Source organism: Xiphophorus maculatus, chromosome 14 (genome assembly GCF_002775205.1).
Source record: "Xiphophorus maculatus strain JP 163 A chromosome 14, X_maculatus-5.0-male, whole genome shotgun sequence".
Taxonomy (NCBI): domain Eukaryota; kingdom Metazoa; phylum Chordata; class Actinopteri; order Cyprinodontiformes; family Poeciliidae; genus Xiphophorus; species Xiphophorus maculatus.
This window is the reverse complement of record NC_036456.1, coordinates 377,245-400,515: the sequence shown is the minus strand read 5'-3', so window position 1 is coordinate 400,515 and position 23,271 is coordinate 377,245. Positions and strand designations below refer to the sequence as shown.

Genomic DNA, 23,271 nt, shown 5'->3' with positions numbered 1-23,271 from the left:
GAGCCAGAATGCATCCTGTTGATAGTGAAAGGTAACCAATAAGAAAGCGCAGTGACTTAAGCACGGAGGGGACTCCCAAACAGCTGACATGGCGCAACCGAGAGTCCAGTGGACATCAGAGACGATATGTTTATTCAGCATGAATGTTTATTCAGCATTTCCTACAAGGAATATCAACAGAAATGACAATAAGAGGAACTGCAGAGAAACTGGTACCACAGTTGATAAACCCGGTAACGTTTCAGCTATCATTAACCTGACATGACATAAGGCTATTCATTTAGTCAGGGCTTGATGCTGACATTAGCTCTCTTAAAATTAGTCCACAAACTATCACTGTTGCTTCTACATCGTCATCCGTGTTTGTTTATTCTAAATTCATGTATGGTATGTTGGGGGTTTTACAGGATTTTCTTCTGGAATCGTGATGTTTGTGAGTGAAATCGGTTCTTGTGTGGCTCCTGCCGTGTGGCTGGACACACGAACCGATCAAACCAGTTGTAATTTTATTGGCTAGTGTCGTGTTTGAAAAATCTGCCGACAATTTTTAAATTGTGCCGTGTGAACCAGACTTAAGACTCACAAGCTCTACTCCTCTCGTTTTGACCACTGCCCTAACACTCTCTGACTCTGGTCGCTATGGTTTACACCTTCAAAATAAGATAACGATTCACCACAAAAATGAACATTTTACTTTCATGAAAATTTTAACTCACAGTAACGACGAGTTAATGGGAGTTCTGAGCTTGTTTCTCTCCAACGAGACAGTCTCATCTAGGAGTGATGAGAGACGATGACACCCGAAGTATTGCTTATGCACAAGGTGTCTGGTCTCTACATGGTGAAGCAGTTTTGAAGCTTCATTGCCTCATTACTGAGCCAGTCGCTGCATATCATGCAGATCGGGGTTGTAATGTGGAAATAACCTACCGGGATAAATCCATTCTCCTGTCTCTTCTCTGAACCTTGTTCACTTCGCAAAGAAACTTTCCAAAGAATCTGATCTGTTTCTTACTCATTTTGCTGCTTGTGGGCTCAATGTTATCGCACAAGACATAACTGAGAGAATTGGGCTAAAGAATTTTCAAAATAAAAGGTCCTCTAGACTCACATAATACATAAAATGGAAATATTTAATTATTTCTTCTGCAGCCTGGTACCAATTGGTCCACGGACCAGTACCTGTCTGCGGCCCGGGGATTGGGGACAACTACTTTACCTCACTTCATTGTAATAAATGGGCACTGTTATGATCTCGGTAAGTGAAAACTGGATGGTGACCTATTATGTATCCTTGAATAGGATACAGGATAGGTCTACGGACTCTACTAAACATGTTCATTACATTTTTTTGCACAAAATAATTCCAAGATAATGAGAATTTAGTTTGTTCGGTTCTACCTTTTTTGAGCTCCTTTCAAAATGAGCTGTTTTATGGCCTTTTGTCACTTTAAATTCAAATAAGCTGCTGCTGCCCATGGCCGCCCAACTCAACGTTTATACTTGGATGTGAAAATGCAGATGTGCAGTTATACAACTGCATATCTTTGGAAAGTAGAAGTGAAGCCTCATACACAACCAACAAGCATAAGGCAAGTGGTTTCTGGCCGGTAAGTCAACAACAAAACACTTATCCTTTTCAGCAGCCAAGGTACATCGCATACAGTGGTAAAACCACCTGACCAAACATGCTGGAGCTCAGCTTGGGTTGCTATGTTGCTATAGAGCTGGACTCTGTTGGGTTTCTAGGTAATGGTGCAGTGCCCGGGTTTGGGGAGACGACAACATTTGGCTTCACAGGGAATTTCTCAAAAGCATTGCCACATTGTACATTTGGGACCCTGTACATATTGAAGGTTTTCTTTCTAAAATGGATTTCAGTTTTAAAAAAAACCTACACAGGCCAAAACGCTATTTTTACTTCCCCCAAACCTGTATGTCGCGCTAAGCATGGAGTAAATGCGTATAAAGCTTGTGCAAGTTTTTTTTTAATGACTGCAGCATCATAATTACACTATGTTGCCAAAAGTATTCGTTCACCTGCCTTGACTTGCATATGAGCTTAAGTGACATACCATTCCTAATCCACCTGGTCCACCTTTGCAGCTAGAACAACTTCAACTCTTCTGGTAAGGCTGTCCACAAGGTTTAGGAGTGTGTTTATGGGGATTTTTGACAAATCTTCCAGAAGTGTATTTGTGAGGTCACGTACTAATGTTGGATGAGAAGGCCTGGCTCTCAGTCTCCGCTGTAATTCATCCGGAAGGTGTTCTATCAGGTCAGGACAATCTGGTCAAGTTCATCCACACTAGACTCTGCTATCCATGTCTTTATGGGCCTTGCTTTGTGCACTGATGCACAGTCATGTTGGAAGAGGACGGGGCCAGCTCCAAACTGTTCCCACAAATTTAGGAGCATGGAATTGTCCAAAATGTCTTGGTATGCTGAAGCATTCAGAGTTCCTGTCACTGGAACTAAGTGACCAAGCCCAACTCCTGAAAAGCAACCCCACACCACAATCCTCCTTCCACCAAACTTTACACTGTGCATAATGCAGTGAGACAAGTACCATTTTCCTGGCAACCGCCAAACCCAGACTCATCCATCAGATTGGCAGATGGAGAAGTGTGCCAAAAGTACACTCTAGAGAACATGTCTCCACTGCTCTAGAGTCCATTGGCGGCATGCTTTACACCACTTCATCCAAAGCTTTGTATTGCATTTGATAATGTATGGCTTGGATGCAGCTGCTCCACCATGGGAGCTCTCTGTGCACTGTTCCTGAACCAATGTGAAAGTTCAGATTGGTTCAGGAACCAATCTGACCTCTGAACAAAAAGTTTGGAGGTCTGTAGTGATTGACTCTGTAGATAGTTGGCGGTCTCTTGGCAATATGTGCTTCGGCATCTGCTGACCCCGGTCCTTCAGTTTACGTGGCCTACCACTTCGTGGCTGAGTTGCTGTCATTCCCAAACACTTCGATTGTCTTATAACACAGCTGACAGTTGACACTGGAATATTTAGGAGCGAGGAAATTTCAGGGTAGGATTTGTTGCACAGGTTGCTTCCTATCACAGTTCCACACTGGAATTCACTGAGCTCCTGAGAGCGACCCATTCTTTCACAAATGTTTGTAAAACCAGTCTGCATGCCTGTGTGCTAATTTTTATACACCTGTGGCCTTGGAAGTGATTGGAACATCTGATTCTGATCATCTGGATGGGATAGAAAATACTTTTGGCAATATAGTGTATGTTGTATGGAACATTTGCAATATGTATCACCAACCTCTGCCCATCAACAATTTCTGCCCAGAGGAAGATCATCCTGACCATTTCACTCTTTTATAGTTTTGGTTGTTAAGTAGTTGACTATTTCAAGTGCAAAAAAAACTTTGGGGTTAATTAATGTTGACTTTAACAACTGACTGATTACTTAAACAATAATTATTATTATCTTGTCAAATAGTGACTGTAGCATTGTATCTACCAGCAGGAGGTTGCTAGACACTGGTATGCTTCTATGAATGTTTAAATGCTTTACTAGTTTTTGTTGAACTGTGGAGCCCATAAGGTCAGCAGTAAAAAAAGTGGCCTATTATGTTTTATAACAGTTGCAGTGTTGAATTTTCCCTCTTTGGACACAGGAAGCTGTTTCTGTCATTGGGAAATAAAATCTAAAGGATTTTCAATAAGAGGGAAAGGAGTTTGCAGTTATTCACAGCTTAGTTTAGTGTTTGTGGAAAACGCTTGCATTTTGCCTTACAGCTTTTCTTGTACTGTGAAAGTGTCTGGTTCTGTCTTTATGTCTTCGCTGCTCAGAGGACTGAAATTCTAGAAAATAAACTAAGGTTGTCCTAGCATAGGCAATTATCCCCCAGTGATAATATTGTAAATGACTTCTTTAATGTTGTCCTTCCTCTTACTCAACTAACACCTCCTCTTCTCTGACACAGAAGCTGCGTATTAAAGCTACTCGCATCCTGTCTTGCAGTCCGTACAATAATTACAAGCATATTGCTGAGATACACATTTCATCAATGTTTCATCAACCATCCAACACAAAATCCCTTTCAAAAGACGTCTTAGCATTACTTTCTGTTTACTTATGGTGGAAGTGTCTTCATGGGGACACATTTATGGGTCCTCAAAGTTACTGTGCACTTAGGAATGATGTTGGAATCCCAGCTGACTTGCTGAACTCTGAAATTGCGATTACAGGAACCAGAGGTGTGACCAAGTCACTGTGTTGCAAGTCTCAAGTAAGTCTCAAGTCTTTGTCCTCAAGTCCGAGTCAAGTCTCAAGTAGACAGGCAAAAGTCGAGTCAAGTCTCAAGTCAGGAACCTTTAATTTCAAGTCATTTTGAGTCGTTTTTATTTTTTTATTTGCAATTATACATAAAATTCCAATAATAGACCATTTGTTCGTTTTAAAATATGTATTTATCTCAAATGATAGAACATGTGTAGCTGAACACAAAGTATAAAAAACATTTTTAAATTGGACCACTTTATTGCCCAGTTCTGTTAAACTTGATATTCAATAAAAAAAGACGAAAATGCTGACATTTCCACAGTACAATACAAAGAACCATAACAGCAGTTTTTTCCTCTTTTCTCTGACTTGTCAAAACAATATATTGTCAATATAATTTCCCAACATAGATGTCTTCAAATACACCAACCATCCTTAGATGATACTAGACCCGGCTCATCATCATGATGGGACAGAGAGACTCTGTTCCCTGTGTTCAGGTCCAGAATCTGCTTATTATTTGCACATTATTTGTGGAGGCATTTGAAGGACCGGATTTATGGTAAATAATCACCAATTTAACCCGGAGTACACATGCTAACACGAAGTTAGCTAAAGTCAACTATCTTACAGCAAAAGAAAAGTACCACCTACCGATCTTTGTGAAGCTTCAAATGCCGGACAAAGTTGGACGTCGTGGCATCTCCATCCGATATTCTCTTGCATGTTTTACAAGTTGCAGTTCGTTTTTTTAGTCGAAAGTTCATAACCTACGTAGCCAAAAGAAATTATTCGCGGAAGCATATTCAAGCGGTTATTTCGTATTTCGTTCCCTGAGCTCTGTAGCTTTGCCGCGTTTTTTTTAAACATCCAAATCCTGTTAATTTGATTGGTTGTGCTGCAGCTACGTACACATACATACATAAGGAGAGAGGAAAACCATAGTGACGGTCTGCGCATATTGATACGGAATGAGTGACATTAATTAATGACGCCACTTTATAAATAATGTGTTTTAAATTTTAAGACTTTGAGTAAAAAATATCAAGTCTTTTCAAGTAAACAGCTTCAAGTCGAGTCAAGTCCCAAGTCAATGGCATGAAAGTCAAAGTCAAGTCCAAGTCTTTGAGCATTTTTTCAAGTCAAGTCTCAAGTCGTGATTTTAACGACTCGAGTCTGACTCGAGTCCAAGTCATGTGACTCGAGTCCCCACCTCTGACAGGAACCCATGAAATATTGAAAGACGAAAGTGTTCTGAGCTACATCGTGTCATGATGAGTTTCAGTTTACGAACCCACATGCAAGAACACAAGCAGAAGAGATCGATAAAGTGCACAATAATAAGTTTTATTGAAGTCAGGGGAGGGGTCAGGAAGCGAATACTGGAGCTGATGACCGGGTCGTCTTGCTACCAACAGGAGAAGCAGGGTTAGAACTGTAAGGTGAGAATCTTTCAGGAATAATCCAGAGTCTGTCTTACTTGGAAGGAAGGGGATGGAGACTTGAGCCGCGACCTGGGCGGGGTTTTAGTTGGAGAACGGACAGGTATGTACCGCTGGCGGGATGGCTCAGACTGTGGTTCGATGTATACTTTCTCCGGCTGGGTTCGGGCTTGGGCCACCTGGCCCGGACGCTTCCGAAGGGGAATCCACCGGAGAGGGATCGACGAGAGGAAAAGGTGAGCACACGAGGAGTGGCGTCTGACCGGTAGCACCGACAGCGTCGAGGGAGGACACAGGAGGTAGGTAATCCACAACGAGGGAAGCACAGGCTCACACGGAATTCGGGAAGGACTGTTCTTCGCCAGAACCGCGAGAGAACAGCAGGATATCTGACGAGGAAGACGACAAAGGGTTAGAGCGGAGCAGATCACAGAGAGCCTATTTCTGGAACGAGTTGTTACCGAAGTAAGCAAACACTCAGGCGATGAGAAGAAGAGGAGCTGCTGCTTAAATCCATAATCCACGCCCTCCAAAACAAGCTGCAGGTGTGTAGACGGGTTGAACTCAGCAGCTTCCCAGGGGCTCTGCATGTTGGCGACATCTGGTGGATGTCATGAGGAATGCCGGTTCCAATGGCAGAAAAAAAAAAAACTCAAACCAAAAAGAAAAACAAAATAAAACAGAAAAGAACGCAGACCCTGACACATCGGATGTAACTGATATGATGTTTTTAAGGAGGTGGGGGAATACTGTTTAAATTTGACATTTTTGTGCTTTATTTCACATTACAATTGAATTCCCTCATCAAAATCATACCTGGAACACTGTTTTGACTCATTCATGCATGTTTGAGAAATCCTAGAGTGTACCACCTGCTCACATAAACCTCCGCCTATTTAACCAAAGCCTCAGATATTTAACCAAAGATCTGCCTATTTAACCAAAACTCCACTTTGGTGCTTCAGTCCCCGACTGAGCAATTAGCAAATACCTAATGGAGCTTTTTGTACAAACTACTTCTCCTTGAAACTGTTGTAAATGGCATCATGGAGAAGCATTGCTCTTTGTTTTGCTTATTGTTTAGGATCTCCATTAGCTAAGCTTTACATCCATCAAATCTTCCTGGGGTCCATCATTAAAAACACTCGATTGAAATCTTTCAAATATATGACTGATGTTAGGGTTAGCCCACATATCAATAAAAATTCATTTCAGTCCATACAAAATGTTAATAAATTTAGCAAGTATACAATAACCAGCCAATCTGAGAATGGGTACGTTGATTTGAAAAAGTTTTTCAGTTTCCTTTCATAAAGGAAACTGTCACTTCCATCTGTCAGTTTTTATGAGAGTTAATGGTAGAGAGTTCCACTATGTAAATAAAGGTGCATTTGAGAAAATGTGTTTTTGCCCGAGGAATTTCAAAACGTCCTTCAGCTGCATGTCTGATGACATAACGATTTGAATTTACATTATTTTCTGCTGAACAATCAAAAACTGTGAAATTTGGAATTTGAAAATGTTCCATATTAAGAATAATGTCCTATTATGGACGTTTAGCCAGTCAAGAATGCACTGTATTTATACCAGTTCTGTAAGAACAATACATTGCTAAAAGTGGAGATTTATACTGCACCAATTGAAAACTATTGAAATCTTTTTGCATTTGCCCATGTTATCTGGCACTATTCAAGCTGAGAGATAATTAGATTCTTATATGCTTAGGCTAATCATCTGGCAGAAATGTACTACACTGTGCACAATTATTGCACAAGTTTCAGTTTTCAGGATTAATTTTGTTGTTGAACAACTACGGCGGTCTCGGTCAATCCAAAATATTAATAACCTCTAAAAACCTGAATATTTAATATTTAATATTGAATATCTCACTTGTTTGTCAACCGTTAAAGTGAGAATTATAAACATACAACTCAAAATTGACAAATAAACATTTCTGACATTTAAAAAATAAATCAGTGACCTTTATAGTCAGCCTTCTTTTCCATAACACTTAGAAGCCTTCCATTCATGGAGTCTGTCAGTTTCTTGATCTGTTGACGATCAACTTTTTGTGCAGCAGCAGCCACAGCCTCCCAGACACTGATCAGAGATGTGAACTGTTTTCCTTCACCATAAATCTCCTGTTTAAGAAAGGCCCACAGGTTGTCAATGGGGTTTAGGTCTGGTGAGGAAGGGGACCACTTCATTATTTTTTCATCTTTAAGGCCTTTCATAGTACTTTGATGCATGCGATGGAGCATTGTCCTGCATAAAAATCATGGTCTTCTTGAAAGATGTAGACTTTTTTCTGTACCACAACTTGAAGAAAGTGTCTTCTAAAAACTGGCTGTAGGTTTAGGACTTGATTTTGAGTCCAACTTCAACCAGAAAAGGTCCAACTAGCTCATATGTAATAATAATTCTTCTTCTGTCTGCTGATTGGCCCAGTAGAAATTCTACTGAAGGTAATCTGAAAGAAGTGAGAACTTTTTTCAAGCTGCATCTGATGACTTACTTAACGGGGAGTGTCAGAAAGTGCAAGACATTCTTAAAATGACCAAGCCCAATTTCAAGACATCAAATACATGGCTATGATGCAAAGTCAAATTTCCTTTTAGTTGTTTTTATATATGCACAATTTTCACAACAGCATATCGTGCTAACAGATCCACAGATGACACCACTGCTGGAGCTCTCCACTTTTTTTTTCTTTTTGTTGATTACAGTTCAGCCTTCAACACAATAATCCTAGTTAGCCTCATCTCAAAACTCACCAACCGACTACAGACTGTGAGACTTGGTCCTCATCTCTTCTCTGCCTGCACACTGAGCATCGGTTCCTCACAGGGCTTTGTGCTGAGCCCCCTCCTGTATTGCCTCCACACCCAAGACTACCCAAGAGCAATCAACACCCTGAACTCTCACATCCACTAATATGATAGTTTATGTGTATGTGTGCATATATAAATTTCACTGATTAATATTGTAACTATCACCATATTTCTGTTTATATTGTATAGATTGTCCTACATTGTTTGCAATGTTTTCGACCTGGCTTTAATCTCATTTTATTTACAGTGACAAACAATAAATTCTGATTCCAACCGAAGGAAACATGCTGCTATGAAATTGCACTATGTGGCTAGAAAATACATTATACATTCCCTTTAAGCAGCTATTATACAGTGTTCTCATTTTAAACTTTTTCTGTTTGTAGGCTCCAAACAGCGACCCTCCTCCTCTGCCCAGCTCCTCTCTTCCAGAAGGTTACTATGAGGAAGCAGTTCCCTTAAGTCCTGGAAAGGCTCCTGAGTACATTACCTCTAGTAAGTAATAAGCTGATATATATTTTTTTATTTATTAAAGTAATATGTGTCTTTATAGATAGAAAACTACTAACCTAAGTGTTACGTTGTAAGGTATAAAAACAGGGTAGGCAAGAATAAGCTTTGCTTTGGCCTATTCCTTTTTTGGTAAACTGTGGGTTTGTTTATTGTTGTTTTTTTCTTTTGTTGTTTCCTGTGTTTAATGTGGGCAATTTACCAAAATAAAGTGATAAACTAAAAAAGAAAAAAAATACTAACCCTAACATAGTTAGCTTATTTCTGGTCAACAAAATTAAGAATAGTCTATGTTTCCTGTCAGACTATGATTCAGATGCCATGAGCAGTTCCTACGAATCATACGATGAAGAAGAGGAAGATGGGAAGAGTCAGAAGATGCGTCACCAATGGCCATCTGAAGAGGCATCCATGGACCTTGTGAAAGATGCCCGTATCTGTGCTTTTCTGTTGCGCAAGAAACGCTTCGGCCAATGGACTAAACTTCTGTGTGTCATCAAAGACAACAAACTATTGGTGAGAGATTGTTGAAAGGAAATACAGACAGAATGGTTAAGCATAAACGTTACATTCATGGATGACTGGCATCAGACCTTATATGGTTTACATAGGATGGACATAATTACTTTTTCAGGTAGATTTTTTCCCTTTATTTAACCAGGTAAAACCCCATTAAGATCTAGATCTTATTTTCAAGAGGGACCTGGGCAGAAATCTGCAAGACATAACAACATGGTTACACAAAAGTAAAACAAATTAAAACATATGCACAAGTTTAAAACAAATTACAAAACAGTTTAAAAACAATGACACTGGTTGACAGAATCACGTTGCATGTTTTTAAGAACCACTCAAAATAAGTCCAATGAAATCAGATCTGACATCTTGAGTCTTGAGACTGGAGCTGATTCCATGCTGTAGAAGCCATCACACTGAATGCGCTTTTGGGATGTGATTGTCATCATGGATGTGCAGCCAACAAATCTGCAGCAGCTCTGTGATGCTGTCATGTCAATATGGGTTAAACTCTCTCAGGAATGTTTCCAGTGCCTTGTTGAATCTATGCTACCAAGGATTAAGGCATTTCTGAGGGCAAAAGGGGGTCCAACCTGGTACTAGCCAGGTGTACCTAATAAAGTAGCGGGTGAGTGTATGTACAGTGACAAACAATAAATTATTTTCTATTCTATCTTTTGCCCCTCTCTCACAACCCGCTTTCCTGTCTGACCTCTCTCAAATTAAGGCCACTGGAGCTAACAAAACATTAACAAATTGGCAAGAATGAAGTTAGTGGGAAAGTTTAATACATTTACTAACTTCATTTGTGTGTTTAAAAAAATCATTGTTCTAATTGTAAAGCTTTGTGAAAATGAAGTTTTCTGGTTGTTATTCCTGCCTGTGGTATTTAAACATCTGCACCAACAGTCACATTTTCATCTACGAAGCGATAAACCACCTGTTCCTATCTACTTGTAGTGCTACAAATCTTCTAAAGACCAGACCCCACAGATGGAGCTCACTCTGTCAGGATGCAGCATCATGCACATCCCCAAAGATGGCAGGAAGAAGAAGCATGAACTGAAGATTGTCCACCAAGGAGCAGATGCCCTGGTGCTGGCAGTGCAGAGCAAAGAACAGGCTGAGGAGTGGCTCAAGGTAATTCAGTGAACCAGCACCTGCTTGTAATGTGTTTTCTATTTATTGGACCACAGAGCTAAATCCCCCGATGAGGGAATAATATGGGGGAATTTTTCTGCCATAATCCAAGAGCACACATGTACAGTCTTAAAGCAGGATTTCATGTCTTTTGTTCTCAAAACTTTTAATACTTTTGCTTACATTGCTTACATTTATATTTTCAAAGCAGGAAAATTATTTTTAAGTATTTTTGAAATAGACTGATACATGGTTCAGCATATTTAAATATTCTTAGTGGTGAAAACAGAATAGAATGTTTGGATATTGATGTATGATGAGCATTTTACAAAGCACACAACCAGTCATAATTTTTAAAATATATTATTTAGTAATATCAATACATATATTTGTATATTTATATAAATAAATAGTTATATATTTATGAACCCTGGAATTACACCAAGCATTATAGCTATTATTAGTTGGCATTTTGGAGGTGGACATAAATACAATATTTAGAAGTTAGGACAATTCCTAGGGCCAATGACCAACAGGGGGCCCTCCACAAAATATATTTTTTATTTTTCTTCATAGAAATAGAAAAAAAATGGGGGCCCTGTCAATTAGAAAATTAATTATATTGTGTTTTTTTAATTGTTTTTATCAAAAAAATAAATGTTACTACTCAAAGACCAAAATGCACACATCCATATTTACACTGAAGTGAAATTAAAGCTGCAGTATGCAACTTTTATTAACAAAGAGTACGTATTTGTTAAGACTGTCAATATCTTGAGAGATTATCTGAGAATCATTTAATTCCTTTACCTTCTCCCAGTGCTCTTCAGTAGTAGGTCAGGGAGGAGCTGGAGGAGATTCATGTTTTCACAGATTACATGTCTCATAACAAACTGTCATACAAGAAAGCAAGGCAGTTGCATGCCTTTAAAATTGTGTCGCTTTTTATGGCCATTCAGTGGTCAGCAGGCTTTAAACGTTATGATATCAAATCAAATTTTATTTGTATAGCACATTTCAGCAGCAAGGCATTTCAAAGTGCTTTACATCATTACAAACACAGAATCACAATGCAACATAAAATCAACAATCAAAACACAGCATTAAGTCAAGTTCCATCAATAAATTTGTAATTGATTACATTTCAAATACAATTCTAAACAGGTGGGATTTTAGTCGAGATTTAAAGGAAGTCAGTGTTTCAGCTGATTTACAGTTTTCTGGAAGTTTGTTCAACATTTGTGGTGCATAGATGCTGAAAGCTGCTTCTCCTCGTTTGGTTCTGGTTCTGGGGATGCAGAGCAGACCAGAACCAGAACCTGAGAGGTCTGGAAGGTTGATACAACAACAGCAGATCTTTAATGTATTGTGGTGCTAAGCAGTTCGGTGATTTGTAAACTAACAACAGTATTTTAAGGTCTATTCTTTGAGCTACAGGGAGCCAGTGTAGGGACTTTAAAACTGGTGTCATGTGCTCTATCTTCCTGGTTTTAGTGAGAACGCCAGCAGCAGCATTCTGGATCAGCTGCAGCTGTTTAATTGATTTGTTGGACAGACCTGTGAAGACGCTGTTGCAATAATCAATACGACTGAAGATGAAGGCATGGATGAGTTTCTCTAGATCTGGCTGAGACATTAGTCCTTTAATCCTGGAAATGTTCTTCAGGTGATAGAAGGCCGACTTTTTAACTGTCTTTATGTGGCTCTGGAGGTTCAGGTCAGAGTACATCACTACTCCCAGGTTTCGGGCCTGATCGCTGGTTTTTAGTTGGAATAACTGAAGCTGTGCATTGACTCTAGATCTATAACTCTAGATTGTTCCTCTTTAAGTCCAAAAATAATGACTTCAGTTTTGTTTCTGTTCAACTGGAGAACGTTTTGGCACAGCCACACATTTATCTGTTCTAAGCATCTGCTCAGTGATTGGATGGGTTCTGAGTCACCTGGTGACATCATAATGTAGAGCTCTGTGTGTCATCTGCATAGTTATGGTAGCTAATATTATTTCCTGTTATAACCTGAGCTAGTGGGAGCATATAAATATTGAATAAGAGGCGTCCTAGGATGATACTATGTTACTAACCTGGCTAGAATTGAGCCTTTAAAAAAGGTAGTATAAAAAGGTATCTATTAGTGTAGGTTCTGTGGGAATAATTATACACTAAAGTAGGTTGTGCCATATATTATGTGATTTAAAAGGATAGCGACATATTGACTATTAAAATGAAGTATTCATATAATAGTATATGACCTCACATTGTCACATGAGCTGTTACTGGCACACCCAACCATTCAGGACACTTATTTGATATCATGAGACCCAATATAATGTAAATTTAGTCTATTTTAGTCAGGGTTGGGACTTTAACATATTAATTTCTATTAATTAATTACAAAGATTTTAACATGTCACTCTGACACAGAGTCAATAGATACAATAATCAGTAGATATTATTGATTATTGCATCTATTTTGTGCACATAATGTACACAGAAGTACTTACTGTGTGATCCAGTAAGTACTTCTATAGTTCTCTGTCCGGTCCATTAACTGCTGTTTAGGGTCTAATCTACATCTGCAATAAACAGGGTGGCAGTGGTGGCAGTAGCTGGTTATACTGCCGCAGAGCTCCACCACCATTAAAAAGAGCTCCCAGCGCTGTCTGTCTGACGTTTCTCCCAGCGTTTTTAGCTCTCTAGCCAGGTGTTCTGTCATTTGTGAATAAAAACGGTCAGCAGGGCATTTGTTTTTATCTTGTGAATGTAACGATCACTTGTTAGAGCCTTGAACAGTTTTGCTCGTACAATGATTCTTTGGTGTATCACAAACAGCATTTTTTTAGTTAATAGGAAAATTACAACATATTTAGCCCAACATGTGCAATTAATCTTGGATCCCTTTAATTAAAAGTCATATTTAGCACCCAAACTCTGACTCCAGTTTGCTCAGTAGTACATCAGGCAGCCACAGTGACTGCCTCTTTCCAATCGAAGAAATACAGTCCGTTCCCGCCCCCTCAGCCTCTGAGTCTCTCTCTTAGCCAGACCTATGGAGCCACAGTCTGTCATTTCCCCAACCAACCCAATTATGCTTCCTGCAAGCCAAAACCCAACAAGTTGAGGACGCCAGTGCAGCCAGAGCCGGTCTAGAGTGCATGTGGATTGGACATAGGAGAGTTTTTGTGTGTTAAAGAGTGTATTGGTGGATTTTCATATTTCCCACTACCCACTATTTGGATAATGCATGTAGATCCCTTTCACTGCCAAGCCAAGATTTGATATGCAGGGACCACCTACTTCCTCTGCAGTTACTAGAACGCCCGGTCTCCATTGCTTTTGATCCCTTAACTGCCATAGGGAAGGATAATATATTAGAGTCAGGGTAGAGACCATACATGTGGACCTCATTGGAAGGCTTTCTACATTGAGCTGCTTAATTAGGTGGTATGCTGCAAAAAAAATTCAGATATTATAAAATGAGGAACCCACTTATTTGTTGTTGACCTTTGTTATTGGTTAATATTCTGCCAACCTGAGTTGACATGTTGAAGTATAAACTGAATTCACTCTGCCCTCAGTCATCATATGGGTTTTTCATTGGTATAATGTCCTCAGCAGTCTAATTAAAATAGCATTCCTTCTGTTTTCAAGGTGATGAGGGAGGTGTGTGTGAATGGAAGTGCAGACCTCGATGGAGCTGCATCTGGATTACCTGTCCTCAAAGCAGAACTGGAGAAGGTAAAAATAAAACCCACATATTCTAAAGATTGGCGGCGTTGCAAAGTATGTCTGTTCTTTAAGAATGTTTTCCCGCCTGATAGTCCAGTAAACTCTGTTTGATTCGGGACCAAAATTGCAACATTCGTAAAATGTTTGCCTTGGTATTTCAAGTTTCCGAGGTATATTGCCTTTTGAATAATTTTATTAGATGTCCTCTGTCCTAGTTACTATTTTTGAACTAAACTCAACTTGGTGACATACTTTATAGACAGGGCAGAATTTGATTTGCGGTAAACATTTGAGGTGGACAGTTAACCAAATCGGTTGTTATAGCAATAGATGCAAAGGTTTCCAGAGCTGTTAAAACATGAAGTGCACATTTATCACGTGCCTTCTGATATGTTTGCACCAAATTAGAACTGTACTGCAAACCCTTAGTAAGTTAACACTGCAGATTGAGAGTCGGACTTATCATCCAATTCAACCTTCTACATAAATTCCTGGAATTTTTATTTTGTACATTACCTTTAGATAGCCACTTCTGGACTGTAGTGCCTTTTTCAACCCTCCAGTTTTGAGGAACTATGCTGTTTACTCTTCTTTGAAGTCACTCCTCTTCTGCTTTGGTGATTTTCTGTTGCCAGAGAACATCTGACCGGCCTAGCTCAGATGGTGAAGCAACCCATGAGAATGGACACAGTGATGGCAAAGACCAAGGTGAGAGTCACAGGAAGTAAACAATGTGGAACATTTCAGTTGACTTTAGCAGCATGTAAACATACAGTTCATGTCATCAGGGGCGCAGTAAAGGGGGGAAAAGTTAGGACAATTCCAAGGGCCCCTGACCAACAGGGGGCCCTCCACAAAACAGTTTTGTTTTTTTCTTCATAGAAATAGAAAAACAAATTGGGGCCCTGTCAATTACAAATTAATTATATTGTGTTCTTTAAATTGTTTTTATCAGTAAAAAAATAAATGTTACCACTCAAAGACCAAAACACACACATCCATATTTGCACTAAACCGCCCACCCCCTCCCGATTGGCATGAAATGGTTTGTTCCTGCTTGATGCGCTTGTGAAGGTTTTGCATGAACCAGCCAGAGAGACGTTGATGAAAATTCAAAATATAATCTTAATTTATTAACAAAAAGAATCCAAAAATGATAAATTGGGCCCAAACTGAGGTCAACATAACAAACTACAACTCAGGTGGTAACAGAACAAACTCAAGCACAAACTGACCTAACAAACAAGACATGAGGGGAACTTAAATAGTGGCTGATCAGACCATTAACACACACTAGGGGGTAATTAAACACACAAAAACCTAACAAATATTGGTCAGAATATTACTAAATCTATAAATGAAATAAATATCAGAATTTAACTAACTTTCCAAAAGAAGAAACATTAAATAAATGGTAAAATTAAACTAAAGACCAAATTTCCCCCTCCCCTGGTGAACAAATGGAATGGTCCGCTGAGGAAGTTTGACAACCATATATGGACACCAATCAGCTGGAGCTCATCTCTGATTTTCAGCCACAGGTCCAGAGGAAACTGGTAACTCAAAAGAAAAATAATTAATTTGTTGTATTTAACAAAATATACAAAGAACTGACACATAAAGTTAACTAAATGGGTGCACAACAAATAGTTAACTAAAGAGTCAGACTAATGAAAACAAATTTAAAGATAAAAATCTAAACTACTCACTAATCAATATATAAAGTAATATTAAGGGGAAACAAAAAACCATTACCAGCAGTGTCTGCTTGTGACAGTCGGGACAGCTGTCACATTCCCCCTCCCTTCAGAAGGGTCATCACACCAACGGGAGAGGTAGTCTGCGGTCACATTCAGTTTACCAGGTATGTGCTGCACTGTAAAGCGGAATGGTTGCATCGCAAGAGACCATCTTGTAATGCGACTATTTGTGTCCCTCATTCGCTGCAGCCACTGGAGAGCTTTGTGATCCGTCTGGAGGATAAACTCTCTTCCAAGCAGGTAATACTTCAGGGAGTCCAGGGCCCATTTTATTGCGAGGGCTTCCTTTTCCACCGTAGAATAACGGACTTCTCTGGGGTGTAGCTTACGGCTTATGAAAGCTACTGGCTGTAAAGACTCATCACCTTGTAGGAGAACTGCTCCAATACCTCTTTCTGAGGCGTCTGTTTGTAGAACAAAACCTTTGTCAAAGTCAGGACACTTCAGAACAGAACTCTGACCCAGCGTTTTTTGAATGTCATGGAATGCTGCAATTGACTTTTCCGTCCACTGGACTTTACTGGGACATTTAGATCCAGTCATATCTGTCAGAGGGGCAGCTCTGGCTGAAAAGTTTTTTATGAATCTATGATAAAAACCCGCCATCCCTAGAAATGACCTCAATTGTTTTTTGGTTTGAGGTAATGGGCAGGATTCAATAGCATGAATCTTGCGAACCTGTGGCTTGAGTTCACCATTTCCAATTATGAAACCCAGGTACTCTGTCTCAGATTGTGCAAAAACACATTTTGCTGGGTTAATGGTCAAACCTGCGTCTTGGAGGTGGCTCAAGATGACTTTTAAATGTTCAAGGTGCTCCTCCCATGAGTTACTATATATCACAATATCATCCAGATAGGCACAGGCATAGTCATCACATCCACGCAGTACCTGATCCATAAGCCTTTGGAAGGTAGCAGGTGCGCCATGCAGTCCGAAGGGCAAAACTGTAAACTGGAAGAGTCCCCAAGGGGTCCGAAAGGCCGTCAACTCCCTGGACTGCCTGGAAAGGGGCACTTGCCAGTAACCTTTGCACAAGTCGATAGTTGTCAGGTATTTAGCCTTGCCCAATCTACTGACCAAATCATCAATGCGAGGAGTAGGGTAGGAGTCGAACTTTGATACAGAATTAAGGTACCTGAAGTCTATACAGAAGCGCATTGTTCCATCTTTCTTCGGCACCAAGACGACAGGATTACACCATTCACTTTTGGAAGATTCAATAATCCCGAGGGACTGCATCAATTCCATCTCTCTCTTCAGGGAACTGAGAAGGCGTTCTGGAATCCTGTAGCTCAGACGTTTAACTTTAGCATCACTTTTCAACACAATCTCATGTTCAAGAATGTCTGTACGACCTGGATATTCTTTAAATATCTGAGGATTACATATTGCTCTGACCTGAAGTTGTTGTTCACTTGACAGATGTTTCAAGTCAAGCTCCATTGGTGTTGATGAGGGCAGGAACTGATCATCAACAGCTTCCTCCTCTTCCACAGCTCTAATCAGCATGACTTCTGCCCCCATTTTTACTGGGGGCTGCTCTGTCCACTCCTTAAGGAGGTTTACATGCAGCACTTTGGTGGAATGTGGATGTCCCACTTTAACAACACGGTAAGTGGTAGGTCCAAGCTGTTTTGTTACCTCAAATGGCCCCTGCCACTTGGCCAGAAGCTTGCTCTCACTAGATGGTAGCATAACCAGAACCTTCTGGCCTGGGACAAAGGTCCTCTGCCGGGCTGACTTGTCGTACCAAGCCTTCTGGTATTTTTGTGCTTCTGCCATGTGCTGCTGGGCTAGAGCCGTCATCTTTTGTAGTCTCTCTCTCATCTGCATAACATAGGAGATATTAACAGGCTCCTCCCTCCCCTCTTCTCCAGCCCAGGTCTCCTTTAATAGCGCCAGAGGTCCCCTCACCTCATGACCGTATAAAAGTTCAAAGGGAGAGAACCCGGTGGAGGCCTGTGGTACTTCTCTGTAGGCGAAGAGGAGATACGGTAACCATTGATCCCAATCGGAGCCAGTTTCGTCCACAAACTTACGTAGCATTTGCTTCAGTGTTTGGTTGAATCTCTCCGTGAGCCCATCCGTCTGTGGATGATAAGGGGTAGTTCGAACACCCTTAATCCCCAGTAGCTGATATACCTGCTTTAGGAGAGCAGACATGAAGTTAGTGCCTTGATCTGTCACAATTTCACAGGGAAATCCAACCCTTGAAAAATGTTGCACCAAGGAGACAGCCACGGCTCTTGCTTTAATTGTCTTTAAAGGGAACACTTCTGGGTACTTGGTTGCATAATCTGTTATCACCAACATATATCGGTATCCAGATTTGCTTCTTTCAAGTGGACCCACAATGTCCATACCCAAGCGCTCAAAAGGCGTGTCAATTAAGGGAAGAGGCTGCAGTGGTGCTCTTGAAGGGAACTTATTGGAGGTTAATTGGCACTGAGAGCAGGTCCTACAAAACTGGGCAACATCAGTCCGTAATCCAGGCCAGTAGAAATGGCGCTTGATGCGAGCCAGAGTCTTATGTGTCCCTAGGTGGCCAGCCCAGGGAATTGAGTGGCCCAAAGTAAGCACCATCCCTCTTGCATCCCTAGGGACCACAAGCTGCCTAAATGCCCCCTGTTGGCGATAAAGGATATTTTTCTGTAGAAAAAACTCATCAGGACTACCCCTGTGGTTACCTTTCTGGGGTTCCTTGGCTTTCAGAAAAAGAGCAGCCAGACTGGAGTCATCACGCTGGATTTGAGCCATATTTAAAGGCATCTTAAAACCTTGGGGCAGATCCTGAATCCCTTCTGTAGATGCAACAGGTGTATGCAGAAACTTCTCCCGTCGCTTTTGTCGACGTGATTTCCTAGATTTTCCAGGCTGCACATCTAAGTCTGCATCATAAAAAGGCAGCATACTCAGTATTGCAGGAGACTCTTCTGGCTTTTTTGCTTGAGAACGAGTTACTACATTACAGTTCTGTGGTTTGTGCAGCAAGTCAAACAAAACGGGTAAGTCACTACCCAACACTACTGGAAAAGGGAGATTTTCTGCAACACCAACATTCAACAGGTATAATTGTCCTTGCACTTCAATATACATGTCTGCTGTGGGGTATTGCCTTTCATCACCATGCACACAGCGGATGAGGATGGTGTCTGATGTGCAGATTATATTGGATGGAACCAGCTCTCTATCAACAAGTGTCTGTACACTACCAGTGTCAATTAAGGCCTTTACACTTTTCCCATTGACTTTAACTTCACTCATTTTCACAGTGTGAGGGTTTTGCATGAACCAGCCAGAGAGACGTTGATGAAAATTCAAAATATAATCTTAATTTATTAACAAAAAGAATCCAAAAATGATAAATTGGGCCCAAACTGAGGTCAACATAACAAAGTACAACTCAGGTAGTAACAGAACAAACTCAAGCACAAACTGACCAACACTGATGCAATTCTCACTTTTGAATGGAATAACACACAGTTGAGTGAGTTTAGGAGGGTTCTTTGGGCACATGGGTTTTGTATGGCCTTCTTGCCCGCACAAATAACAAATAGGCACTTTATTGTATTGCTTGGGTGTTGTGCTTACTGCCTGGATTTCCCTTAGGGAGGCCTTACCCACAGCAGATACACCCCTTTGATGATGTTGTACAGGTGCAGCCCTGCGTGCATCTTTAGATGTCTTCCAAGAAGAGTAACTCCATGGTTGTCCTTTCCGTCTTGCAGCCACAAACACCTCAGCCAGAGAAGCAGCTTTGGAAGCTGTTGGAGGATCATGTTCCCGGACCCAAACCTGAAGCTCAGGAGACAGCATACGGAGATATTGCTCCAAGACAATAATTTCACCAATAGCCTTCACTGTTTTACCTTTAGGTTGGGTCCACTTTTCATACAACTCTTTTAACCTTACATACAGCTCCTTAGGAGTTTCGCCAGGCTCCACTTCTGTAGAACGAAATCTCTGGCGATAGGTTTCTGGGTTAATGTCATATTTCTTAAGAATTGCATCTTTGACAGATATATAATCATTCACTTCATCAATGTCCATATGCACATAAGCACTTCTAGCTTTTCCAGTGAGCAATGGAACAAGACGAAAGACCCAGTCATTCTCTGGCCAATTACATGAAATTGCAATCCTCTCAAAAGTCATTAAAAAATGTTCAATATCATCAGTTTCTGTTAACTTTTCTAGTTTAGGCTCCAGGTAGGAACGAAACTGACCTGAAGTTAAGATGACTTTACGGTCTCCTGGCAGCAGGTCTTTATCCTGTGGTTCTGGTTCCTCCGAGTCAGAGTTTTCCAGCTTAGCAGGTTCAGATGTTGGAGAAGTACGAGCTTGCACTTCTAACTGCAAAAGACTAAATTGGTGCTGGAGAGTCTTGAATCGTTGATCTTGGCGAGCTGTTTCCTCTCTCATCATTCTATTCTGTGCCTCCTGCTGGCTCATGTGGGCACGAAGAATACTGACCAGATCTGCGTAAGTTGGTTCGACTCCCCCTTCCTCCTCAGTGCCTACATGTCCTCCAGATGCTCCTGCTTCGGTGCAATCAGTCGGCTCATCGGGGCCTGCTGTTCCTTGAGACTCCACAAAATTGCCTCGTTTACTCCTTCCTCCACGCTGCATGTTGCATCAAGGTTGGTAATGGGGAAAAAAAACTTTGTACTCCTGGCTGGTAAGAATCCCCCTTCTGACACCAAGTGTGAAGGTTTTGCATGAACCAGCCAGAGAGACGTTGATGAAAATTCAAAATATAATCTTAATTTATTAACAAAAAGAATCCAAAAATGATAAATTGGGCCCAAACTGAGGTCAACATAACAAACTACAACTCAGGTGGTAACAGAACAAACTCAAGCACAAACTGACCTAACAAACAAGACATGAGGGGAACTTAAATAGTGGCTGATCAGACCATTAACACACACTAGGGGGTAATTAAACACACAAAAACCTAACAAATATTGGTCAGAATATTACTAAATCTATAAATGAAATAAATATCAGAATTTAACTAACTTTCCAAAAGAAGAAACATTAAATAAATGGTAAAATTAAACTAAAGACCAAATTTCCCCCTCCCCTGGTGAACAAATGGAATGGTCCGCTGAGGAAGTTTGACAACCATATATGGACACCAATCAGCTGGAGCTCATCTCTGATTTTCAGCCACAGGTCCAGAGGAAACTGGTAACTCAAAAGAAAAATAATTAATTTGTTGTATTTAACAAAATATACAAAGAACTGACACATAAAGTTAACTAAATGGGTGCACAACAAATAGTTAACTAAAGAGTCAGACTAATGAAAACAAATTTAAAGATAAAAATCTAAACTACTCACTAATCAATATATAAAGTAATATTAAGGGGAAACAAAAAACCATTACCAGCAGTGTCTGCTTGTGACAGTCGGGACAGCTGTCACAGCGCTTGAAAGTGACGATGTTCAGCAGCAGTCAGTAGAAAACAAGAATGACTGTGGCAGTTACTATGCTGCCAAGAAAAATAATAAAGTCAAGTTTTCAAAAGGAGAGAAAGAAAAAAGACCAGAGTGTCAATTTGTAGCTCAGTTTTTCTCGAAGAGAGGTGGTTAGACTGTATGAGATTATCAACCATTTAGGATAGTTAGCTTAGCTACAGACTGTTTGCCTCCATTTCACTAGCATTTAAAGGAGAGAAAAAATATCTACCAACATATTCATATATTTAAGTTGTACCTGTACCTTTTATCACACTTAACAGATGTGTCAGTCAGCAGCAGCTCTGACCCCGATATCAGATTAATCCCTCCTCCCTGTCCCAGTGAAAAAGGTGAGCAACACTGTGTTCAGTGACAAGCTAGTTAGCATCCTTCCAGGGAGTCTATGTAGATTTTTCCTGTCTCACTGCTCTTTTTGCAATTACACAGTAAAACAATATATTTATTTGTGACATAAATTCAAACAATCTTTATAAAAACAGCCTCTTGTCAGTCCAGATAGTCCTGCCTTAACTTGCATTTAAATTACAGATATCTGTTGACTGTCAATAAGTTGAGAGATTATCTGAGAATAATTTAATTCCTCTGCCTTCTCCCGGTACTCTCTGTAAAAACAACCAATCAGAGGCAGGAGGTGGATTTTAGCGCTGTAAATTACAATCTTTAGCGGTCAGTAGTAGGTCAGGGAGGAGCTGGAGGAGATTCATGTTTTCACAGATTATCTGCCTCATAACAAACTGTCATGACAAGAAAGCAAGGCAGTTGCATGTGTTTAAAATTGTGCTGCTTTTTATGGATCAAATACACTCAAAAAATTGTAGCAGCACGGGGCCCAATTAAATTTTTTGTCATAGGGCCCAAGTTTCCTGGCGGAGCCCCTGCATGTCATTACTGAGTACACAAACTTTTCCTGTAAAAGTTCTACATTTGAGAGAAGATTATGACTGAAACCCTTCGGATCATCTTATAATAAAAATACATTTACACAAAAAATGAGCACATTGACTGATATAAGCTGCTGTTATTGTGTCCTCTTGCTGAAACCCACACCAAAGCAGAGAATCTGTCAAAGCACACCAATTATTTACCATCAGCAGGCCAAATTCATGTGGCCTGCTGATGGAAACATGTAGCACTTTGCTTGTCTTCTCAGTTATTTGGGTCGTCAGCTGAATAGTAGCTATGTGCTTTTGTTCCCTCTTCTTTTTGGTTGAGGTCTGCTACATTGACTCTGAAGTGCATTTCATATCAGATGCTGGATGTCTATGTTTGTTTTTCTTCTTTTTGCCAAATTATCCTCAGTTGGTTCAGCTTATCACCCAGAAACATACAAAGCAAACAGAACATTGCTCATTTTCTGTCAAATCCCATCATGATCAGCAATGTTCTTTTTGTAAGGTGTCACACAGAGTGCTGATCAACTCAAGTAAAAGTTTTTTTCTAAATAGATTTTACATCAGTTAATAGCTGGAAGAACCGTTATTCTGTAGCTGTTCTTCCACCTGCATACAAAACCATACGTATAGAGCACACTTGAAACCAGAAGTTTATGTAAACTGACTAAAAAGACACATTCATCTCTTTTTTTCACTTTCTGAAGTTA

At 40.2% G+C, this 23,271-nt stretch overlaps 1 protein-coding gene across 2 annotated transcripts in view; it reads left to right on the top strand.

Annotated features, from left to right (window-relative positions):
• afap1 (actin filament associated protein 1) overlaps positions 1–23,271 on the top strand; it is a 124,981-nt gene that overhangs the window by 64,433 nt on the left and 37,277 nt on the right. For both annotated transcript variants that reach the window (XM_023346294.1, XM_023346295.1), the window contains exons 4-8: positions 8,914–9,022; positions 9,342–9,553; positions 10,514–10,693; positions 14,344–14,430; positions 15,057–15,129. In XM_023346294.1, the coding sequence (XP_023202062.1) occupies positions 8,914–9,022; positions 9,342–9,553; positions 10,514–10,693; positions 14,344–14,430; positions 15,057–15,129 (661 nt within the window). The remainder of the gene's footprint in view (positions 1–8,913; positions 9,023–9,341; positions 9,554–10,513; positions 10,694–14,343; positions 14,431–15,056; positions 15,130–23,271) is intronic.